The sequence below is a fragment of the Dendrobates tinctorius genome, unplaced genomic scaffold (genome assembly GCF_039654945.1).
Source record: "Dendrobates tinctorius isolate UK_male_01 unplaced genomic scaffold, ASM3965494v1 ptg000049l, whole genome shotgun sequence".
Taxonomy (NCBI): domain Eukaryota; kingdom Metazoa; phylum Chordata; class Amphibia; order Anura; family Dendrobatidae; genus Dendrobates; species Dendrobates tinctorius.
The window spans coordinates 27,943,780-27,964,833 of NW_027361717.1; the positions used below are offsets into that span (position 1 = coordinate 27,943,780).

At 41.9% G+C, this 21,054-nt stretch overlaps 1 protein-coding gene across 2 annotated transcripts in view; it reads left to right on the forward strand.

Moving 5' to 3' along the window:
- Positions 1 to 21,054, forward strand: part of TFDP2 (transcription factor Dp-2) — a 98,544-nt gene that overhangs the window by 69,841 nt on the left and 7,649 nt on the right. For both annotated transcript variants that reach the window (XM_073576598.1, XM_073576597.1), the window contains 3 exons: positions 7,094 to 7,256; positions 8,351 to 8,494; positions 13,759 to 13,827. In XM_073576598.1, the coding sequence (XP_073432699.1) occupies positions 7,094 to 7,256; positions 8,351 to 8,494; positions 13,759 to 13,827 (376 nt within the window). The remainder of the gene's footprint in view (positions 1 to 7,093; positions 7,257 to 8,350; positions 8,495 to 13,758; positions 13,828 to 21,054) is intronic.

The window sequence follows — 21,054 nt, forward strand, 5'->3', positions numbered from 1 at the left end:
TACTGCGCAAGCGGCACCATCTTGCTAGAGAAAAAAAATGGCCCCTTTTTTAATATTTATACAGCTCTGACAAAAATTAAGAGACCACTGCACAGTTTTATTAAAATCAGCTTCTCTACATGTCTGACAGCCATTCCATTCCAGTGTCAGTTGAATTCCAACCAGAGTACACCTCATTCTACTTAATGTGCTTCTGATTAGGTGATCACCTAAACCAAGTCTTATTTAATGCAGGAAAGTATAAAAAACCCTGCTGTGGTGTTCACAATCCTCTTACAATAGGACAAGCTGGATGGCAAAACAAGTGCTAGTAATATCCCAAAAGTAATAGAAATGAAAAAATTACTTTTAACCATGCCAAAGGAGTAGAAAAGAAAAGTCTTAACTGAGCTAAAGAAGGGCTCTATTCTGGCTTTACTATCAGAGGGATACAATGAGAATCATGTTTCCTCCATTCTTAAAATTTCTAAGATGGCAGTCCATTACAACAAGGTCAAGCAGCAGATATTGGGGACAACAAAGCTACAGACCGGCAGAGGGCGAAAACGACTCTCCACCGGGACCGGGATGACCGTCATCTTATTCGAATGTCACTCAACAACCCCAGGATGACATCAAGTGACCTACAAAAGGAATGGCAAATAGCAGCTGGGGTGAAGTGCATGGCAAGAACAGATCGTAACAGGCTCTTAGAGGCAGGGCTCAAGTCATGTAATGGTAGAATAATAATACGGTAATAATAATCTTTATTTTTATATAGCGCTAACATGTTCTGCAGCGCTTTACAGTTTGCACATGTTGTCATCACAGTCCCCATTAGGGCTCACAATCTAAATTCCCTATCAGTATGTGTTTGGAATGTTGGAGGAAACCCACGCAAACACGGGGAGAACATACAAACTCCTTAAAGATGTTGTCCTTGGTGGGATTTGAACCCAGGACTCCAGCGTTGCAAGGCTGTAGTGCTATCCAGTGAGCCACCGTGCTGCCCGATAGTACGATAATAGTAGAAAAAAGCCTTTCATCAATGAGAAGCAAAGGAGAGCCAGGCTGAAGTTTGCCAAAGACCATAAGGATTAGACCATAGAGGACTGGAGTAAGGTAATCTTCTCTGATGAGTCTAATTTTCCGCTTTGCCCAACACCTGGTTGTCTAATGGTTAGACGGAGACCTGGAGAGACATACAAGACACAGTGTCTTGCACCCACTTCGAAATTTGGTGGAGGATCGGTGATGATCTGGGGATGCTTCAGCAAGGCTGGAATTGGGCAGGTTAATCTTTGTGAAGGGCGTATGAATCAAGCCGCATACAAGGTTATCCTGGAAAAACAGTTGATTCCTTCTGCTCAGGCAATGTTCCCCAACTCTGAGGACTGTTTTTTTCCAGCAGGACAATGCGCCATGCCACACAGCTAGGTCAATCAATGTGTAGATGAAGGACCACCACATCAAATCCCTGTCATGGCCAGCCCAATATCCAGACCTGAACCCCATTGAAAACCTCTGGAATGTAATCAAAAGGAAGATGTATAGTCACAAGCCATCAAACAAAGAAGAACTGCTTAAATTTTTCTACCAGGAGTGGCATAAGGTCACCCAAAAGCAGTGTGAAAGACTGGTGGAAAGCAGCCAAGACGCATGAAAGCTGTGACTAAAAATCATGGTTATTCCACAAAATATTGATGTCTGAACTCTTCCTGAGTTAAAACATTAGTATTGTTGTTTCTAAATGATTATGAACTTGTTTTCTTAGCATTATTTGAGGCCTGCAAGCACTGTGGGGGTTTTTTTCGTTATTTTGACCATTTTTCATTTTCTGAAAATAAATACAAAATTTAGTGCTTGGAAATTTGAAGACATGTTGTCAGTAGTTTATAGAATAAAAGAACAATTTCCATTTTACTCAAAAATATAAAGAGAAAAATCAGAGAAACTGAAAATTTTGCAGTGGTCTCTTAATTTTTGCCAGAGCTGTACAATACTCATTATGTAAACTGATGGGCAGGTCAGTGAGGGGATACATACATACATGGCATGGTCTGCTAAGCTATCACTCTAGAATAGCAGTGAACAGATGCTATATACCTCCATGTGAATGTAGAGCAGTTCGGGCCGGTTGCCCCCTGGCAGCATCCTGACTCTTCCTCTTCTATTCACTTCCTCGTCCTATTCCTTCTTATTCCTAACAAGGAATCTGTAACGAATCCCTGTGGATTTTTTCAGCGAGTGACTGGCCACTATGGCAACCACTTGTTAGGAAGCATCTTTATCATGTGCCATATTTCTTCTTGGGTCTCTGCGTTAGACACCTATCTAGTGTTAATGCAACAAATTCCAAATGCAATGAATTCTTTCCTAGGAAGACAAAGGCTCCTGAGATATATTGGAATATATATTTTTTTCTTTATTCAATTATTTAAATGTCAGGAGTTCATCTTGTGTGTTCTTTTTAAGTACCGTAGATTTTTAATGCATTATGCTTAAAGTATACATTTTGTACCTGATATATTTGTTAGTTGTTTATATATTTTTATTCATTGAATATATAAATTAACAGTTATAAGGTATCTTCTTTTTTTTTTTTTTTTTTTATTTACATTTTCTTTTAAATGTCTGAAGCACAAGGATGTTTAGGTTCTCTTCCCATGTGCATCATACTCCTTTTTTTTTTTTTTTTTTAATTAAGTCCGGGGTCCAAATGGGATAGAAAGAAAAGCATAGTCAAAAAATACCCACACCACCCGACTGGTGTTGTGAGTGAATAGGATCTGTTCATAAACTGATCCGTCATGCTCCCATTACATCCTTACTAAACAAAGAAAAAAAGAAAGGCGCGCCAGCCAACTGTTGAAGAGATATAAACTGGGATACATACGAGATGGTAATAATGAACACGAGTCTTAGTATTCCATTATTATTATTATTATTTATTTATATAGCTCCATTGATTCCATGGTGCTGTACATGAGAAGGGGTTACATACAAATTACAGATGTCACTTAGGCCGGGGTCACACTGCGTTTTAGGCAGTCCGTTGACGGACTGCGTTACATCGCGGTATAACGCGGTGTAACGCAGTCCATTAACGCCGCCATTGAGCCCCATTGTCGGGCACATCGCGGCGCATTCCGTAAAGCGGCATGCGTTCGCGATATGCCGTCATTCGCTGATGGAGCCTTGGACGCGACCTGAGCGTCTGAGGCTCTGTCACCGCTAGCGCAGATGAATCATCTGTGCTAGCGGGTATAGCATAATGCGATTGCGTTATGCTATACCGTTAGCAGCCCGTCAACGCTATGCGTTGAACAGGCTGCTAAAATGTTATGTGAACCTAGCCTTACAGTAAATAAACTGACAGTGATACATAGGGGAGAGGACCCTGCCCTTTTGGACTTACATGCTTCAGGATGGTGGGGAAGGAGACAGTAGGTTGGTGGGTTGCAGCAACTCCGGTGTTGGTGAGGCGATAGCTCCGGTAGTGGTGATGAGGAAAGCGGGGTCATTGCAGGCTGTAACCTTTCCTGAAGAGGTGAGTTTTCAGGTTCCGTCTGAAGGATCCGAATATGGTTGATAGTTGTAGGTGTTGGGGCAAAGAATTCTAGAGGATGGGGGATATTCGGGAGAAGTCTTGCAGGCGATTAGGTGAGAAGTGAATATGTGTGGAGGAGAGAAGGAGGTCTTGGGAGGATCAGAGATTACGTAAGGGAAGATATCGGGAGATTAGTTCAGAGATACATGGGGGAGACAGGTTATAGATGGCCTTGTAGGTCAGTATTAGTAATTTGAACTGGATACACTGAGGGAATGGGAGACAGTGAAGAGACTTGCAGAGGGGAGTAGCGAGGAAAGAAATGAATTAGTCGGACAGCAGAGTCAAGGATGAACTGGAGAGGTGTGAGGGTGTTAGAAGAGAGGCCACAGAAAAGGATGTTGCAGTAGTCGAGGTGGGAGATGATGAGGGCATGCATAAGCATTTTAGTAGATTGAGGGCTGAGGAAAGGACGGATTCTGGAAATATTTTTGAGCTGGAGGCGACAGGAGGTGGAAAGAGCTGTTTGAAGGACAGGGCAGAGTCAAGGGTTACTCCAAGGCAGCGGACTTCTGTTGCCGGGGAAAGCGTGATGTCGTTAATTGTGATAGATGGGTCAGGTAAGGAAGATCTGTGAGATGGAGGAAAGATGATGAGTTCAGATTTGTCCACATTGAGTTTGAGGAAGCGAGAGGAGAAGGATATGGCTGATAGGCACTCCGGGATTCTGGAGAGCAGAGAGGTGACGACTGGGCCAGAGAGGTAGATCTGAGTGTCGTCAGCATAAAGGTGGTACTGGAATCCGTGGGACTTTGAGTTGTCCCAGGCCAAGTGTATAGATTGAGAAGAGTAGGGGTCCTAGAACAGAGCCTTGGGGGACTCCAACAGAGAGAGGGTGGGATGAGGAGGTAGTGTGGGAGTGGGAGAATCTGAATGTGCAGTTGGAAAGGTATGAGGAGATCCAGGATAGGTGGTTTATTTAAGAGTTCATACAATAAAAAAAATTGCGATATCTATGAAGTGGAAACGCTTAGTTATTTTTCTTCATATTTTTTTCTGAAATGGGTGTCTATTTTTCAAGCTTTAGGAAGTAGTGTATTTATATTTTTTGTATCTAATGTTACTTTTGTTGTAACGCTATGCATTCTTTAGGCCCCTGTAAACCTTAGTTGATGATAGCCAAAATATGTTGATTATGGTTTATCCTTTCTAGGATATTGTGACTCACTTTTATTTGTAATCAACAAGGAGTTAGCTGTCACTAGCTTCTTATCAGATGAGATAATATCCATCTGCACCCTTGCCAAAGCCATGACCCCACGTGTGCCTACTTTTTTATTTTTTTATTTTTTTCGAAAAATGAAAAGTTAAACAGTTTTACAAAATATCTTTATTCATCCATTTATTTCAAGATCTCTGCTTTTGCTATCATTCAACGGGAAATTAAGCTGATAAAAACCTGTCCCTCTGCTGTGAGGTGCGGGACGTGTTACAAGACACAGTTCTGATAATTCAGTTCTGATGACGGATACAGTACAGTTATCGACATGAGACAAACTTGAATTCACTGATCGCAGCCTGAGATCTGGAAAGGCTGTGAGTAGTGTTGAGCATTCCGATACTGCAAATATCGGGTATCGGCCGATATTCGCTGTATCGGAATTCCGATACCGAGTACCGATATTTTTTCAATATCGGATACTGGAATCGGAAGTCCCCATAATGCAATGAGCCACTGTTGTGGCTGTGATTGGCTGCTGAAATTATGTAATCATGATGCGCGGTCTGTGCACATCATGATGCGCAGTCTGTGCCGACAGCCGGGGGTCTGTACGGGCCTGCCGGGGGCTTGTCAGCTGCCGGGGGTCTGTACGGGCCTGCCGGGGGCTTGTGCCGGCTGCCTGGGGTCTGTACGGTCCTGCCAGGGGCCTGTGCCGGCTGCCGGGGGTCTGTACGGGCCTGCCGGGTGCCTGTGCCGGCTGCTGGGGGTCTGTGCGGGCCTGCCGGGAGTCTTGTGTGTGTGCAGGCATCGTCCGATGGGACTACAAGTCCCATTGGGCGATGCCTGCTACAATGACAGTGATTGACACATTAGCCAATGATGGGACAGTAGTAGTCCCATCATCCGGCTAATGTGTTGAATGTAAAAAAAAAAAAATATATATATATATATATAGTATATACTACATTCATACAACATACATACATACATACATTCATACTACATAATACATTCATACAACATACATACATAGTAGATAATACATACATACTACATACATACAACATGCTACAGACATACAACATACATACTACATACAATACATTCATACAATACATATGTATGAATGTACTGGCTTCGGGGATCAAAGTGACAAGTATTGGTGAGTATGTACTCTGTTATATGTACTGTATGTCTATATGAATGTATTGTATGTAGTATGTATGTTGTATGTATGTTGTATGTCTGTAGCATGTTGTAAGTATGTAGTATGTATGTATGTATGTTGAATGAATGTAGTATATATGTAGTATGTAGTATGTATGTAGTATGTATGTTGTATGAATGTAGTATATATGAAGTATGTATGTTGTATGAATGTAGTATGTATGTAGTATGTATGTTGTATGAATGTAGTATGTATGTTGTATGAATGTAGTATATATGAAGTATGTATGTTGTATGAATGTAGTATATATGTAGTATGTATGTATGCTGTATGAATGTAGTATGTATGTTGTATGAATTTTGTATATATATATAGTATGTATGTAGTATGTATGTATGCTGTATGAATGTTGTATATATGTAGTATGTATGTAGTATGTATGAATGTTGTATATATGTAGTATGTATGTTTTGTTTGTTTTTTTTTACATTCAACACATTAGCCGGATGATGGGACTACTACTGTCCCTTCATTGGCTAATGTGTCAATCACTGTCATTGTAGCAGGCATCGCCCGATGGGACTTGTAGTCCCATCGGACGATGTCTGCACACACACAAGACCCCCCAGCAGGCCCGTACAGACCCCCGGCAGCCGGCACAAGCCCCCGGCAGGCCCGTACAGACCTCGCCCGCACACACAGACACGCAGAGTGTCTGCCCACGCACCGCCCACACTCTTCCCCCCTCCCGAACTGGATGTGCAAGTAAAGAAAGGGTTTTTTTTAATTCCGATATTTCTGTCCCATTGGCTTGAATGGGACTTCTGGTATCGGAATCAGCGATACCCGATACTTTTTTGGATATCGGCCGATCCAATCCGATCTGATATTTCTCAATATCGGATGGTATCGCTCAACACTAGCTGTGAGGAATTGGTACAGAAAATATATTAGAAAGTCGTATAACTTCGTTTGTACAAAGAATAACATTTGTTTGTACTCATGGAGTTAAAGATGGAAGTTTGTGTTTCGGCAAAGTCATTGTCAGGTAATAATTGTTTATAAGATTGTAGATTTTTAGGATGTACCGTATTTTAGTTATGAAATCATAAAAAATTTGGAAAAGTCATGATCGATCCATATATTCTATAAATTGTTGCCTTCCCATCTACAGTAAAAGAAGTAAGAGAGGTGAGAAGAGCGGGAAGGGTCTGCGACATTTCTCTATGAAGGTTTGTGAGAAGGTTCAGACCAAAGGGACCACGTCCTACAATGAAGTAGCAGATGAACTGGTGGCTGAGTTTACCAGCTCTGCTGGACAGTTGCCTTCTGACTCTGTAAGTAAAGTCTACATGATTTTATACTATTAGCGGTTTTTCTTTCTTTCTTTTTGGGTACATAACCCATACTTCATTTGCACCATACAAAACTGCATCCAGATGGGACATTTCAGAGCACTGGTCTCTGGATTGGTCGGGGGGGTCCCAGCCCATGGAGCCCAAGCGATTCAGAAAGTTATCATCCTTTTGGACATTCACCGGAAAGGTTGTCCCATACTTTGCAACTTCTACTCTATGGGTATACTGCTGGTCACCTGGCATCAGTTCCTAGTGGGCGGTGTCAAATGGATGCTGCCACCAATCAGCAGCCAGGATTTGAGTGCATGGATATGTTGATTTGTTTTATTCACAGGTCCATTGATTATAAGTTGTAAAGTAAGGGATAACTTCTTTAAGAGCGCAAGGAGTGAGATGAATGGCCACCGAAAGTCCACAAATCAAGTAGCTGTTTTGGGGAAACACTATTTATTCTTGTAAAACCAAGATGTTCTTTGTATACCATGGAAATGGCTGATGGTATGGGCTAATTAATGGATGGTGTTGGAACACGGGTGGTCTAATAAATGTACACTAAGCCTCTTCATCAGGACTGGCGAGTTTCTTCCTGGTTTTCGTGAAGTAGACCTCACTGCTAATGTCACTGTTTAAATTGTCTTAACTTGTATTGAATTTGTCTGTACAAGTCCCCACTTAACTGTAAAGTGCTGCGGAATATGTTGGCGCTATATAAATAAAAATTATTATTATTATTATAAGGAGTGTGGTGGAGTCAGACGCTCCTGATCCATGAAGAGATGCACGCCTCTCCATGAATCTGATGAGTGGCACGTACCTCTGTTCGCCACGCAGAAGTCTTACACCAGTCCCTATTTTGGTGTATCTGAGAGAAAGTAACGAGAAAACCACAAAAGTTGCAGAATTTCTTTGCACAACTCTGAGTTGACTTTATAAAGCATTTACATCAGAATCTTGACAAAATTGCTTTAATGAATCGGGTCCTATATACTTTGTTGCTAACCTTGTTTTTTCCCTTTTGTCATTGCTTATGGTGCTCGTGTGTCAGGAGTAATAGTTCCTTATTTCATACTCAGGCTTATGACCAGAAGAACATCAGGCGGCGAGTTTACGATGCCCTGAATGTACTAATGGCCATGAATATCATCTCCAAGGAGAAGAAGGAAATTAAATGGATTGGTTTGCCGTCCAACTCTGTGCAGGAATGTGAGAATTTAGAGGTACACTGATAATATTGTCGCATGTATTTTATTTGAATTTCTTTTTACATGTTAAATAATTAATTTTTCCAAAATTAAAACTCTTTGTTAGATACTTTTTGATTAGAATTAATAAAAAAAAAAAATAGCTCTGTTTCAGGACTGTGGTTTTCACCATTGTTTAGGGAAGAGTTTTTTAAGCAATTCATCAATATCCTTCCTCTGCTTCTCCTAAGTATTATTTATAGACTGCTGAAAAAGTGTAACTACCAGGGTAGCAGTCTCTGCACCTTAGTTGAGTTGGCGGGAGGGGAATTGCTAAAGGGGTTTTCTAGGACTTCAGTGTCAGACTGGTGGGGGTCCAAATTCCCAGCACAACTGCTAAGCCGCTGTACCTATACACTTATAGGGCAGAGAGCGTGCAGTACCATTCATGACCATTGAGCAGTGTGTGGAGCTGTGCTGAGTGGACCTTTCAACCAGCTGATCAGTGGGGGCTGATGGGATTTAGACTCCCATTGATTTGATATTCATAACCTATCATTATTGAAATTTTATCACCCCAAAGAAACTTTAATGAAATCCTTAGTGATTTCTTTTCTCTTTCCCATAGAGGTAGTTAACAGGTTCTTTAAAAAAAAAAAAAAAGCAATGAGCTTTTCATGGCGCTGCCTTTGTGTATCGCAATACAGTGCAAACCCTGGATGAGCGGCAGTGGCTTGTTATACACAGACTGCCACTATATTACACGTAATCCCAGGGCGGACATATCATTTGGGCTCAAGAGGTAAGGGGGCCACTGCCACCTCCAAAGCAGGTGGGGATTGTGCATTGAGGAGCTACTGGACTGTAAAGGGCCCATATACAGTTCTTGTGTCCGCCAGTGTGCAGCCTATGCAGCCACACAGGGGCCCATGAGGTAAGGGGGCCACTATCACCTCCAAGCAGGTGGGATTGTGCATTATGAGGAGCACAGGGACCCTCTCCTGTCTGAGTCCGCTCCTCTTGTGATGTATCTCTGCGTGTGCTCATGGCTTTGTTCTATATACTTGTCCTATATGCTGTTACTCCGGTGCCGAGCAGATTGTGGTCCTGCTATAGTTAGGTGCCTGACATATTTTCTGAGATCAGAATGAATTAATCCTCATGCTAGGCTGAACCGGGTTATTTGGGGTGATTTTTCTTCCATGTCAGGGGACGGTCTACCGTATATCAGCCTGGATAGCATGCACATGGATGCACGTTGTGTGATACCCACAGTGTGTGTGTATTTCAGGCTGTATATAATACTGTATCGCAGGCAAGGACGTGTACATAGCCGAGGTCCCTGTACCCAGCTGTGGGGAGCAGCTGACTCGGCAGCTCATTACTCGTGCATCAGACCATGGCTGCCCGCATGAGCTGGGGCAGAAATATATGTGCCGATGAGAATCCACATTACGTAAGAACTTAGCAAAGTATTTTTTTTTTCTTTTCTGCAGAGCTATTTTTACGTATCACCAGGAAAGCTTCATCCCAATCGCTCACTGTTCTGCTCCCGTCTTCTCTGGCGTCTCATCTTAGTATTCTCTGCTTTGTCGGTTCTGTGATGTTGGCACTAATGTGCACATGACGATGGAATTATTATTAATTAGCTGGTCCAATATTTGGGGGGTTTCGAAAAATATAGTTTCTTGAGACGTGTTGTAAAAAGGATTGTTTTTCAAGTCTTGGTCAGGATTCGAAAATCAATCTTGTTAAACATCGGGTTGACCTGCCTACTCACTGAGAGACACTTACTAAATGAAACAGATGTCATCTGCTAGCAGTAGGAGATGGCAAATTAAGAGTATCAAAACATCTGTTGCACAAGGGTAACACAAGGGGAGAGCACAAAAACCGACCAAACAGTCCAAAAATATATAAATATATACTTTATTGTACAATGTTAATAGTAAAATACAGGTTCAAAACAAAAGGATATACAATGCAAGATGTCACAAAAATATGAATATCACAAAATGTGCGGAGCGTGCCCTGACGCTCGTTTCAGAAAGTTACTCCTTCGTCAGGAGATGATGGAGTAATTTCTGAGACGCACGTCGGGGCGTGCGCCGCACTTGTGATCACCATTTATCAGGTATTTATCTGTCTGCATCTTTACCCATCATGACAGCATAGGGTACATTTGCAATATATATACGGTATATATTTTCCTTTTTAATAGCAGCTGTGTTTACTATAATTGTCTGCATTTTAGTGGCTTTTATAAACTCTATTTGCAGCAGTTTTTTGTTCACTGCAAACTATAATATCTCTACATTATTGCAACTATTATAATGTTCATTCCAACATAGCAGCATATTTTGACTAAATTTTCTTCTCGTTCTTTCACTTATGTGCTTTATTTTTTTTTCTTGGTATATATTTGTCTATTTATTTTTGATATTTTGTTTATTTTCCCCACTTATTTGCACTTTGCACTAAGCACTTTTTTTGTATGCTTGTTTTTTCTATTTTTTACATTACAGTGGATATTCATGGATATAAATATCACTAGATTTTTTTCTCACTTTGAAGTCCTTTTAGCCACTACTGCTATTATGTTACATTATAATTTTTCTACTTTATTTCTCTTTTTTTTGTTGCGATGATGGGTATTTAACCCTTCTATAATAATTTTTTGCTATTCAAACCTGGTTTTGGTGGTCTCTTTTTTTCTAAGTTTTTTAATATATATTTTTTATGTCATAAATAAATGTTCTCACAATTGCAGGCACATCTTGTGCTGATAGTACTATTTACCAATATTAATAAAGGTATTTTAAGCTATATAATTTGTCTTTTTATTATTTTTTGTCTGGATTTCTCTTTTGGGCTGTTACTCACTGAGAGATCAGATTACATTTACTAGTAAAGTCTATGGAGAGGGGAGGGATGAAGGAGCAGAGTGAGAGAGAGTTACGGACACACACCTGTACTGCTGCTTTCTAGTAAGCATTTATCTCACACCAGTCCTGGAGTCACAGCTACACTGGTCAGTAATGCTGAATAATGTCCTTTACGCTTCTGTCTGCATGCTACAAAGAAAAGAGCAGGTTCTCCTCTGTTTCTAAAGGTACTGTCACACTTAGCGATGCACCAGCGATCCCGACAACGATATGGATCGCTGGTGCATCGCTAAGTGGTCACTAGTGAGCTGCCACACAGGCAGATCTCACCAGCGACATAGCAGCGGTCGGCGGTCGCTACTTACCTGTCAGACGAGGCGATCCTGACGTCCTCCCGCCCGCGTCCACGCATCACTCGTCGGCGCCACAGGAAGCCCAGCAGGAAGCTGACGACGAGAAACGGCCCAGGCCGTTCTCGCGCGATCAGCGATAATCAGCGGGGGAGCCGGCCGGAGGTAAGTATCAGACATAGCGATATTGCTAGCGATATCGCTTAGTGTGACAGGCCCTTATGGGCTCGGTGTATAGAAGACCTCATAGAAGCTAGTTTCCAGCCACTAGATCAGAGACAATTGCAGAGATTTGAAATGGGGCCTGCAGGGGGTAAAACTGATGAAAAATGAAGGATGCAAGAATACAGGACTAAAATGGTTTTATTTTTCCTTATGTAGACACTCAGAAGCTTACTTCAAAAAGTCCCCTGAAATAGATATGTGCGCTTTATAGGAATTGTCCAGTACTTTTTGTATTGATGGCCTATTCTTGGGGTATGTCATCAATACCAGATCAGTGGAGAGCGACAAATGACAGCCCTGACGATCAGCTGTTCCTGAAGCTGGTGGTGACCGGATGTGATCAATTGAAGAGCTGCACATCTCCGTCACCTGTATAGTAGCCACAGCGGGGTGAATCTGCAGTACCCTCTGTGACCACTATACAATTATCAGCGATGTGCTGTCAGCACCAAGAATAGCTAATCGGCGGGGTTGCCTGTTTCTGTCGTACTCCCACTAATCTGATATTGATGACCTATGCTAATTGTAGAACATCATTAAAAAGTACTTCCAAGGTCAGATCCCCCGCTTTGATGAAGGCTCCGGCGCTGAGCTTGCATCAAAGCCGGGATATGTTAGCTGTTTTGAACAGCTGATATGTGCCCGCAATAACAAGTGCTGCCGGGCCGGAAATACGCACATCGCTGACCCCCGTCACGTGATCGGCTGTCAACGATGCGTTGGCATAACAACCAGAGGTCTCCTGGAGACCTCTATGGTTGTTGTTGCCGAATTGCTATGAGCGCCACCCGGTGGTTGGCGCTCATAGCAATGCTGTAATTCTGCTACATATAGGATATCTAATCATCGCCTATATGTAGCAGAGGCGATCGAGTTGTGGCAGCGTCTAGCCTCCCATGGAGGCTATTGAAGCATGCCAAAAAATGTTTTTAAAAATATGACAAAAATAAATAAATAAATAACTTTAAATCACCCCCCTTTAGCCCCATTCAAAATAAAACAAAAAATAATCACTCATACACATATTAGGCATCGCTGCGTTCAAATCATCCGATCTATCAATAAAAAAAAAAGGTTTAACCTGATTGCTAAACAGCGTAGCAGGAAAAAAAATAAAAACGTCAATTACGTATTTTTGGTCGCCGCGACATTGCATTAAAATGCAATAACGGGTGATCGAAAGATCGTATCTGCAGATAAACGGTATTTTTAAAAACATCAGCTCGGCACGTAAAAAATAAGCCCTCACCCAGCCCAAGATCATGAAAAATGGAGACGCTATGTGTCTCGCAAAATGGCACTTTTTTTTGTTTTTTTAAGCAAACTTTGGAATTTTCTCTCTTCACCACTTGAAAACCTAGACATGATTGGTGTCTATGAACTTGTAACGACCTGGAGAATCATAACGGCAGTTTACTTTTAGCATTTAGTGAACCTAGCAAAAGAAACAAACAAAAAACAAATGTGGGATTGCACTTTTATTTTGCAATTTCACAGCACTTGGAATTTTTTTCCCGTTTTCGAGTACACAACATGCTAAAACCAATGGTGTCGTTCAAAAGTACAACTCGTTCCTCAAAACAAGCCCTCACATGGCCATATTGACTGAAAAATAAAAACGTTATGGCTCTGGGAAGAAGGGGAGCGAAAAAACAAAAGTGCAAAACCGAGAAAAGCTCCAGTCATTAAGGGGTTAATAATCGCACGTTGTGTTATGTAATTGATATCTCTAGATTATGGACTTTTATGGCTCAACTGGGGTCTTTGAACAGACATCTCTCTGATATAATTTCGGCAAAGGTTAAATCCTTTCCTTTCATGTTTGTGTTTGGTATTGCAGATAGAGAAGCAGAGGAGGATAGAGCGCATCAAGCAGAAGAGTGCGCAGCTACAGGAACTGCTGCTCCAGGTACGCTGCTCCGCCACCACACTGGTATCACAAAGTGCCGAAATGGCAAATACTTACAGAAATCTGACCATTTATTTTAGGCATTCTTCCTGAAGGTACTCTGCCTACGATGTATACACCTATACCCTTTCCATTCACTTTTCTAGGACCATCCTATAATCCAAAATGTTCCATACTTTGGCACCTACCATGTCCCATTGGCACAGTATTAATACAGTTCTCATGATGTACCGCTAATCAACATAAGTAGTAATTTCCTTCTATGACAGGATCACTGATTGGGTGGTTCAGGGAAATGCTGTAGATATAGTATATCTTGACTTCAGCAAAACATTTGACAAAGTCTCTCATACAATCCTTATTAATAAAATGGCTAAGTATGGAATGGACAAGGCAACTGTTAGGTGGATTCATAACTGGCTTAGTGATCGGACCCAAAGAGTGGTTGTACACTCCCTGACAGAAGTTATGTCGCTTATCCATGTTTTGTAAATAAAAGCTTATAACCGGACATTAAATTCATCCATTGGTTGTATTAATTATTCTTTTGAAAGCTGAAACCCTGCGAAATGTGGTTTAGGTTAAGAAAATAAATTGGCATCATTGCAGAAATATTGATCATTTAATGGACACAGATTTTGGCAAGACAAAAGTTTTGTCGGCCACAGAAAGTAATGTGATATTCAAACAAATAATTAACTTAAAATACAAATTTATGTTGCATAACATAGGTGAATGAAGTTGTGGTGCTATTAGAGTCATATTTAATATTTTGTGTGACTTCCATGAGCTTGAAGGACTGCATCCATGCGGTTCAACAATGGTTCATACAATTTGTTAATGAAGTCATCAGGAATAGCAAAGAATGCAGTCTTACATGACTTCCAGAGTACTTCTAGATTCTTTGGTTTTGTCTTCCAAGCTTCCTCTTTTATCCTACCCCAAACATGCTCAATGATGTTCATGTCTGGTGACTGGGCTGGTCAGTCCTTGAGCACCTTGATCTTTTTTGGCTGGAGGAACTTTGTTGTAGAGATGGATGTATGAGATGGAGCACCATCCTGCTGCAGAATTTGACCCCTTTTATGATTTGGAATATAAGAGGCAGCTAATACTTCTTGATATTTTAGGCTATTGATATTGCCTTCCACCGTGCAAATGTTTCGCACACCCCATACTGAATGTAACCCCAGACCATGATCTTTCCAACACCAAATTTAACTGTTTTCTGGGTGTATTTTGGATCCATACGGGCTCCAGTAGGTCTACTGCAGTATTTGCGGCGGATGTGGTGTAATTCTACTGAAGATTCATCAGAGAAATCCACCTTCAGCCACTTTTCCAGCGTCCATCTGTTTAGCAGGCTGTGGGACTTTGCAAATGCCACACGGTTTTTTATTTGCCTTTTGTTTAGAGCTGGCTTCTGGGCACTGATTCGACCATGGAGGCCATTTCGAGACAGAATCCTACAAACTGTTCTAGTTGACACAGGGACTCGAGGTGACCAGGCCTGTTGGAGCTCTGCTGCAGTGGAAGAGGGGCTTGCTTTGGATTTTCTAACCAAAAAACGTTCCTCCTGAGCAGTTGTCTTGCGGGGTCTGCCGGACCTAGGCTTGTCAAACACATCTCCAGTCTCTTCAAATCTTTTTTTAATTCTTTGTACTTGACGATGAGACCCATTAAAGGTGCCAGCCACCTCTGCAGTGGATCTGGTCTTCAGCCTCTTGATAATCCAGGCTTTGGTCGCAGGGTGGATTTTTGGCATGTTATCAGAGCTCAAGTTGCAGCTCAAGTGAAGGTATGGGGTGCTTGGTTTCTTTTTATACACACCCACTAATTAACGGATCATTTACTGAGCACAGGTGAGGATGTAAACTAGGATTGGGTGCATTATATGACCAGGCGACAAAACTTTTGTCTTGCCAAAATCTGACCATACTGTGTCCATTAAATGATCAATATTTCTGCATTGATGGCAATTTATTTTCTTAACCTAAACCACATTTCGGAGGGTTTCAGCTTTCAAAAGAATAATTTATACAACCAATGGATGAATTTAACGTCCAGTTATAAGCTTTTATTTACATAACATGGATAAGCGGCATAACTTCTGTCAGGGAGTGTAAATGGCTGCACATCCAGTTGGAAGAATGTCTCAAGTGGGGTACCACAGGGCTCTGTCCTGGGCCCTTTATTGTTCAACATCTTTATCAATGATTTAGATGAAGGAATTGAGGGTACACTGATTAAATTTGCTGATGACCCAAAGCTAGGAGGGATAGCTAATACTAGAGAAGAGAGAGAGGATTCAAAAAGATATAAATAAACTGGAGCAGTGGGCAGCAACTAACAGAATGGTTTTTAACAGGGAAAAATGCAAAGTACTACATCTGGGCAATAAAAATGAAAAAAGCATATACAGAATGGGTGGAATAAGGCTAAGCAACAGCACATGTGAAAAGACTTGGGTATATTAATAGATCATAAACTAAACATGAGTCAACAGTGTGATGCCGCAGCAAAAAAGGGAAATACAATTCTGGGATGTATTAACAGAAGCATACAGTCTAGATCACATGAAGTCCTTATTTCTCTCTACTCCTCTTTGGTCAGACCTCATCTGGAATACTGTGTTCAGTTTTGGGCACCACATTTTAAAAAAAGACATCAACAAACTGGAGCAAGTTCAGAGAAGAAGAGAAGAACAGCCAGAATGGTGACCGGTCTGCAAACCATGTCCTATGAGGAACTGTTACAGGATTTGGGAATGTTTATGGGAGGAGACATAATAGCTGTCTACAAATACAGTGCCTACAAGTAGTATTCAACCCCCTGCAGATTTAGCAGGTTTACACATTCGGAATTAACTTGGCATTGTGACATTTGGACTGTAGATCAGCCTGGAAGTGTGAAATGCACTGCAGCAAAAAAGAATGTTATTTCTTTGTTTAATTTTTTTTTAAATTGTGAAAAGTTTATTCAGAGGGTCATTTATTATTCAACCCCTCAAACCACCAGAATTCTGTTTGGTTCCCCTAAAGTATTAAGAAGTATTTCAGGCACAAAGAACAATGAGCTTCACATGTTTGGATTAATTATCTCTTTTTCCAGCCTTTTCTGACTATTTAAGACCCTCCCCAAACTTGTGAACAGCACTCATACATGGTCAACATGGGAAAGACAAAGGAGCATTCCAAGGCCATCAGAGACAAGATCGTGGAGGGTCACAAGGCTGGCAAGGGGTACAAAACCCTTTCCAAGGAGTTGGGCCTACCTGTCTCCACTGTTGGGAGCATCATCCGGAAGTGGAAGGCTTATGGAACTACTGTTAGCCTTCCACGGCCTGGACAGCCTTTGAAAGTTTCCTCCCGTGCCGAGGCCAGGCTTGTCCGAAGAGTCAAGGCTAACCCAAGGACAACAAGGAAGGAGCTCCAGGAAGATCTCATGGCAGTGGGGACATTGGTTTCAGTCAATACCATAAGTAACGTACTCCACCACAATGGTCTCCGTTCCAGACGAGCCCGTAATGTACCTTTACTTTCAAAGCGTCATGTCAAGGCTCATCTACAGTTTGCTCATGATCACTTGGAGGACTCTGAGACAGACTGGTTCAAGGTTCTCTGGTCTGATGAGACCAAGATCGAGATCTTTTGTGCCAACCACACACGTGACGTTTGGAGACTGGATGGCACTGCATATGACCCCAAGAATACCTTCCCTACAGTCAAGCATGGTGGTGGCAGCATCATGCTGTGGGGCTGTTTCTCAGCCAAGGGGCCTGGCCATCTGGTCCGCATCCATGGGAAGATGGATAGCACGGCCTACCTGGAGATTTTGGCCAAGAACCTCCGCTCCTCCATCAAGGATCTTAAGATGGGTCGTCATTTCATCTTCCAACAAGACAACGACCCAAAGCACACAGCCAAGAAAACCAAGGCCTGGTTCAAGAGGGAAAAAATCAAGGTGTTGCAGTGGCCTAGTCAGTCTCCTGACCTTAACCCAATTGAAAACTTGTGGAAGGAGCTCAAGATTAAAGTCCACATGAGACACCCAAAGAACCTAGATAACTTGGAGAAGATCTGCATGGAGGAGTGGGCCAAGATAACTCCAGAGACCTGTGCCGGCCTGATCAGGTCTTATAAAAGACGATTATTAGCTGTAATTGCAAACAAGGGTTATTCCACAAAATATTAAACCTAGGGGTTGAATAATAATTCACCCACACTTTTATGTTTAAAATTTATTAAAATTTAACTGAGCAACATAACTTTTTGGTTTGTAAGATTTATGCATCTGTTAATAAATCCTGCTCTTGTGTGAAGTTTGAAGGCTCTAACTTATTTGCATCTTATCAAACCTGCTAAATCTGCAGGGGGTTGAATACTACTTGTAGGCACTGTATATCAAGGGCTGTCACATTGTAGAAGGATCATCTTTATTCTCTTTTGCACAAGGAAAGACTAGAAGCAATGGGATGAAACTGAATGGGAGGAGACACAGATTAGATATTAGAAAAAACGTTTTGACAGTTAGAGTGATCGATGAGTGGAACAGGCTGCCACGAGAGGTGGTGAGTTCTCCTTCAATGGAAGTCTTCAAACAGAGGCTGGACAGACATCTGTCTTGGATGATTTAGCGAATTCTGCTTTGAGCAGGGGGTTGGACCAGGTGGCCCAGGAGGTCCCTTCCAACTCTACCATTCTACGATTCTATGAATACATTTTAGTGTCAGTCATAAACGTCATTTCTATGTCTCCGATACTGTGCAGGTTAATTTTATCATTTCTTTCTATATATAAGGGCCAGGGTTCTATATCTCTTGCATATACTTGGGATTCCTTCCATAGGGCGATTTTTTTTTTTTTTTTATATGCTCCCCTTTTTCCAAGAGAGATGGCACTTTTTTTTCTGTCAATATAGTCACATGAGGCCGTTTTTTGTGGAACAAGGTCCCATTTTGACAGACCGTTCATTTTACCATTTAAATGTACTGAAAAATGGAAAATAAATTACGAGTGGGCTGAAAATAGTGGGAAAAAATCCTCCATTATTTTGTGTTTGCATCTTTCAGTGTGTGGGTCAGCATTGGTGGCAATACAACTATTTGTTTTTTGTTTTTTTTGAGCAAATATTTGCAGGCATGGTGATACCAGATATGTTTTATTTTTTACATTGCAAGCTTGTGCGTGTACTGTGTACTACTGCACAATGTTTCTGGATACAAAGGTGGCAGCAATGAATGTTTCCATAATCCTTGGACAGTCATGGAAACCCATCTGTATAACATCTAGACCAGTGATGGCGAACCTTTTAGAGACCGAGTGCCCAAACTGCAATCTAAAACCCACTTATTTATCGCAATGTGCCAACACGGCAATTTAACCTGAATAATGAGGTTTTAGATTAGAAAAACAACTCCTACATTAGCGCGCTATAGCAAAGAGCTTGTAAGCCCTGCACTCCAAGCCTAAGATACAAGCCACCGACTGCAGTGGATGTCTGTTCTTGAGAATGGAGAGGATTTTTATTCAAAAGTAAAATTGCCACACATGATGATGCATACAGTATAATGGCCACACATGATGATGCATACAGTATAATGGCCACACATGATGCTGCATACAGTATAATGGCCCCATATACTGCTCCATACTGCATAATGGCTCCACATGATGATGCATACAGTATAATGGCGTCATATACTGCTCCATACTGTATAATGGCTCCACATGATGATGCATACAGTATAATGGCGTCATATACTGCTCCATACTGTATAATGGCTCCACATGATGATGCATGCAGTATAATGGCCCCATATACTGCTCCATACTGCATAATGGCTCCACATGATGATGCATACAGTATAATGGCGTCATATACTGCTCCATACTGTATAATGGCTCCACATGATGCATACAGTATAATGGCCCCATATACTGCTCCATACTGTATAATGGCTCCACATGATGCTGCATACAGTGTAATGGCCCCATATACTGCTCCATACTGCATAATGGCTCCACATGATGCATACAGTATAATGGCGTCATATACTGCTCCATACTGTATAATGGCTCCATATGATGCATACAGTATAACGGCCCCATATACTGCTTCATACTGTATAATGGCTTTGCATAAAAAAAAAAACTACTCACCTCTGCTCGTTCCAGCGCTGATCTTGTCTCCATCTATCAATCCTACCTGTGGGCACACGCGCCATCTCGGCAATAGCGCCGCCGCCACTCTCCTCAGCCCGCGCGCCATCCCCGTTCTCAGCACATTGCTCAGACTGATGGAACGGCGCACGGCCTGATGGGAGAGTGCAGGGGAGAGGGGCCGCAAGATTTCGAGTGGGCTGAGGAGAGTGGCGGCGGTGCTAGTTTTGAGGAGATGGCGCACGTGCCCACCGGGAGGGCTCTGCATGCCACCTCTGGCACGCGTGCCGTAGGTTCGCCACCACTGATCTAGACCCTACCATGAAAGGTGCGGGCTCAGCTCCTGAGCGTGCTCCATACACGAGCACTTGACATCCATTTGTGACATTCGTTGTAGATATACAATGGGGTTACATTTTTCAATTATTTCTGCTTGAAGATGCCACTAAGGGGTGCTTGCAGCTTAGAGTGAATCTGTCACCAGGTTTTTACGACCTAATCTGAGAGCCACATAATATAGGGACAGAAACCCTGATTCCAGTGATGTGTCATTTATTGGACTGCTTGATGTACTTTTGATAAAATCAGCAGCAGATTATCACTAGAAGACTAGTAAACCTGCTGCTAGGTAGTCCTCCATATTGATGAGCTATATATAATCCCTCCCCCACTACTGATTGTGCGCCGTACGTGGGCAGAAAGCTGCCAATCAGTAGTGTTGGTGGGGTTATACAGAGCCCAGCATTCAGAGAACTGCTAGATCTGCAGCAGATAAATCAGTGATTTTATCAAAAGGACATCAAGCAGCTCAGTAAGTGACTCATTGCTGGTATCAGGATCTCTGCCCCTACAGCTGGGGAGCAAAAACATGTTGACAGGTTCCCTTTAAGGATCTGTATAGTTTCGTATGAGCTCTGTAATAAAGTTTATAATCTCGTTTTTTTTATCCCTGTGAGGGGGGATTCGGAGATTATATAATAAATCTGTAACATGGAATTAATCCGCACATAATGTTGGGCCTAAAAGCTGCTAATATTCAACCTTTTAAAGTAAATCTTTAATTTAG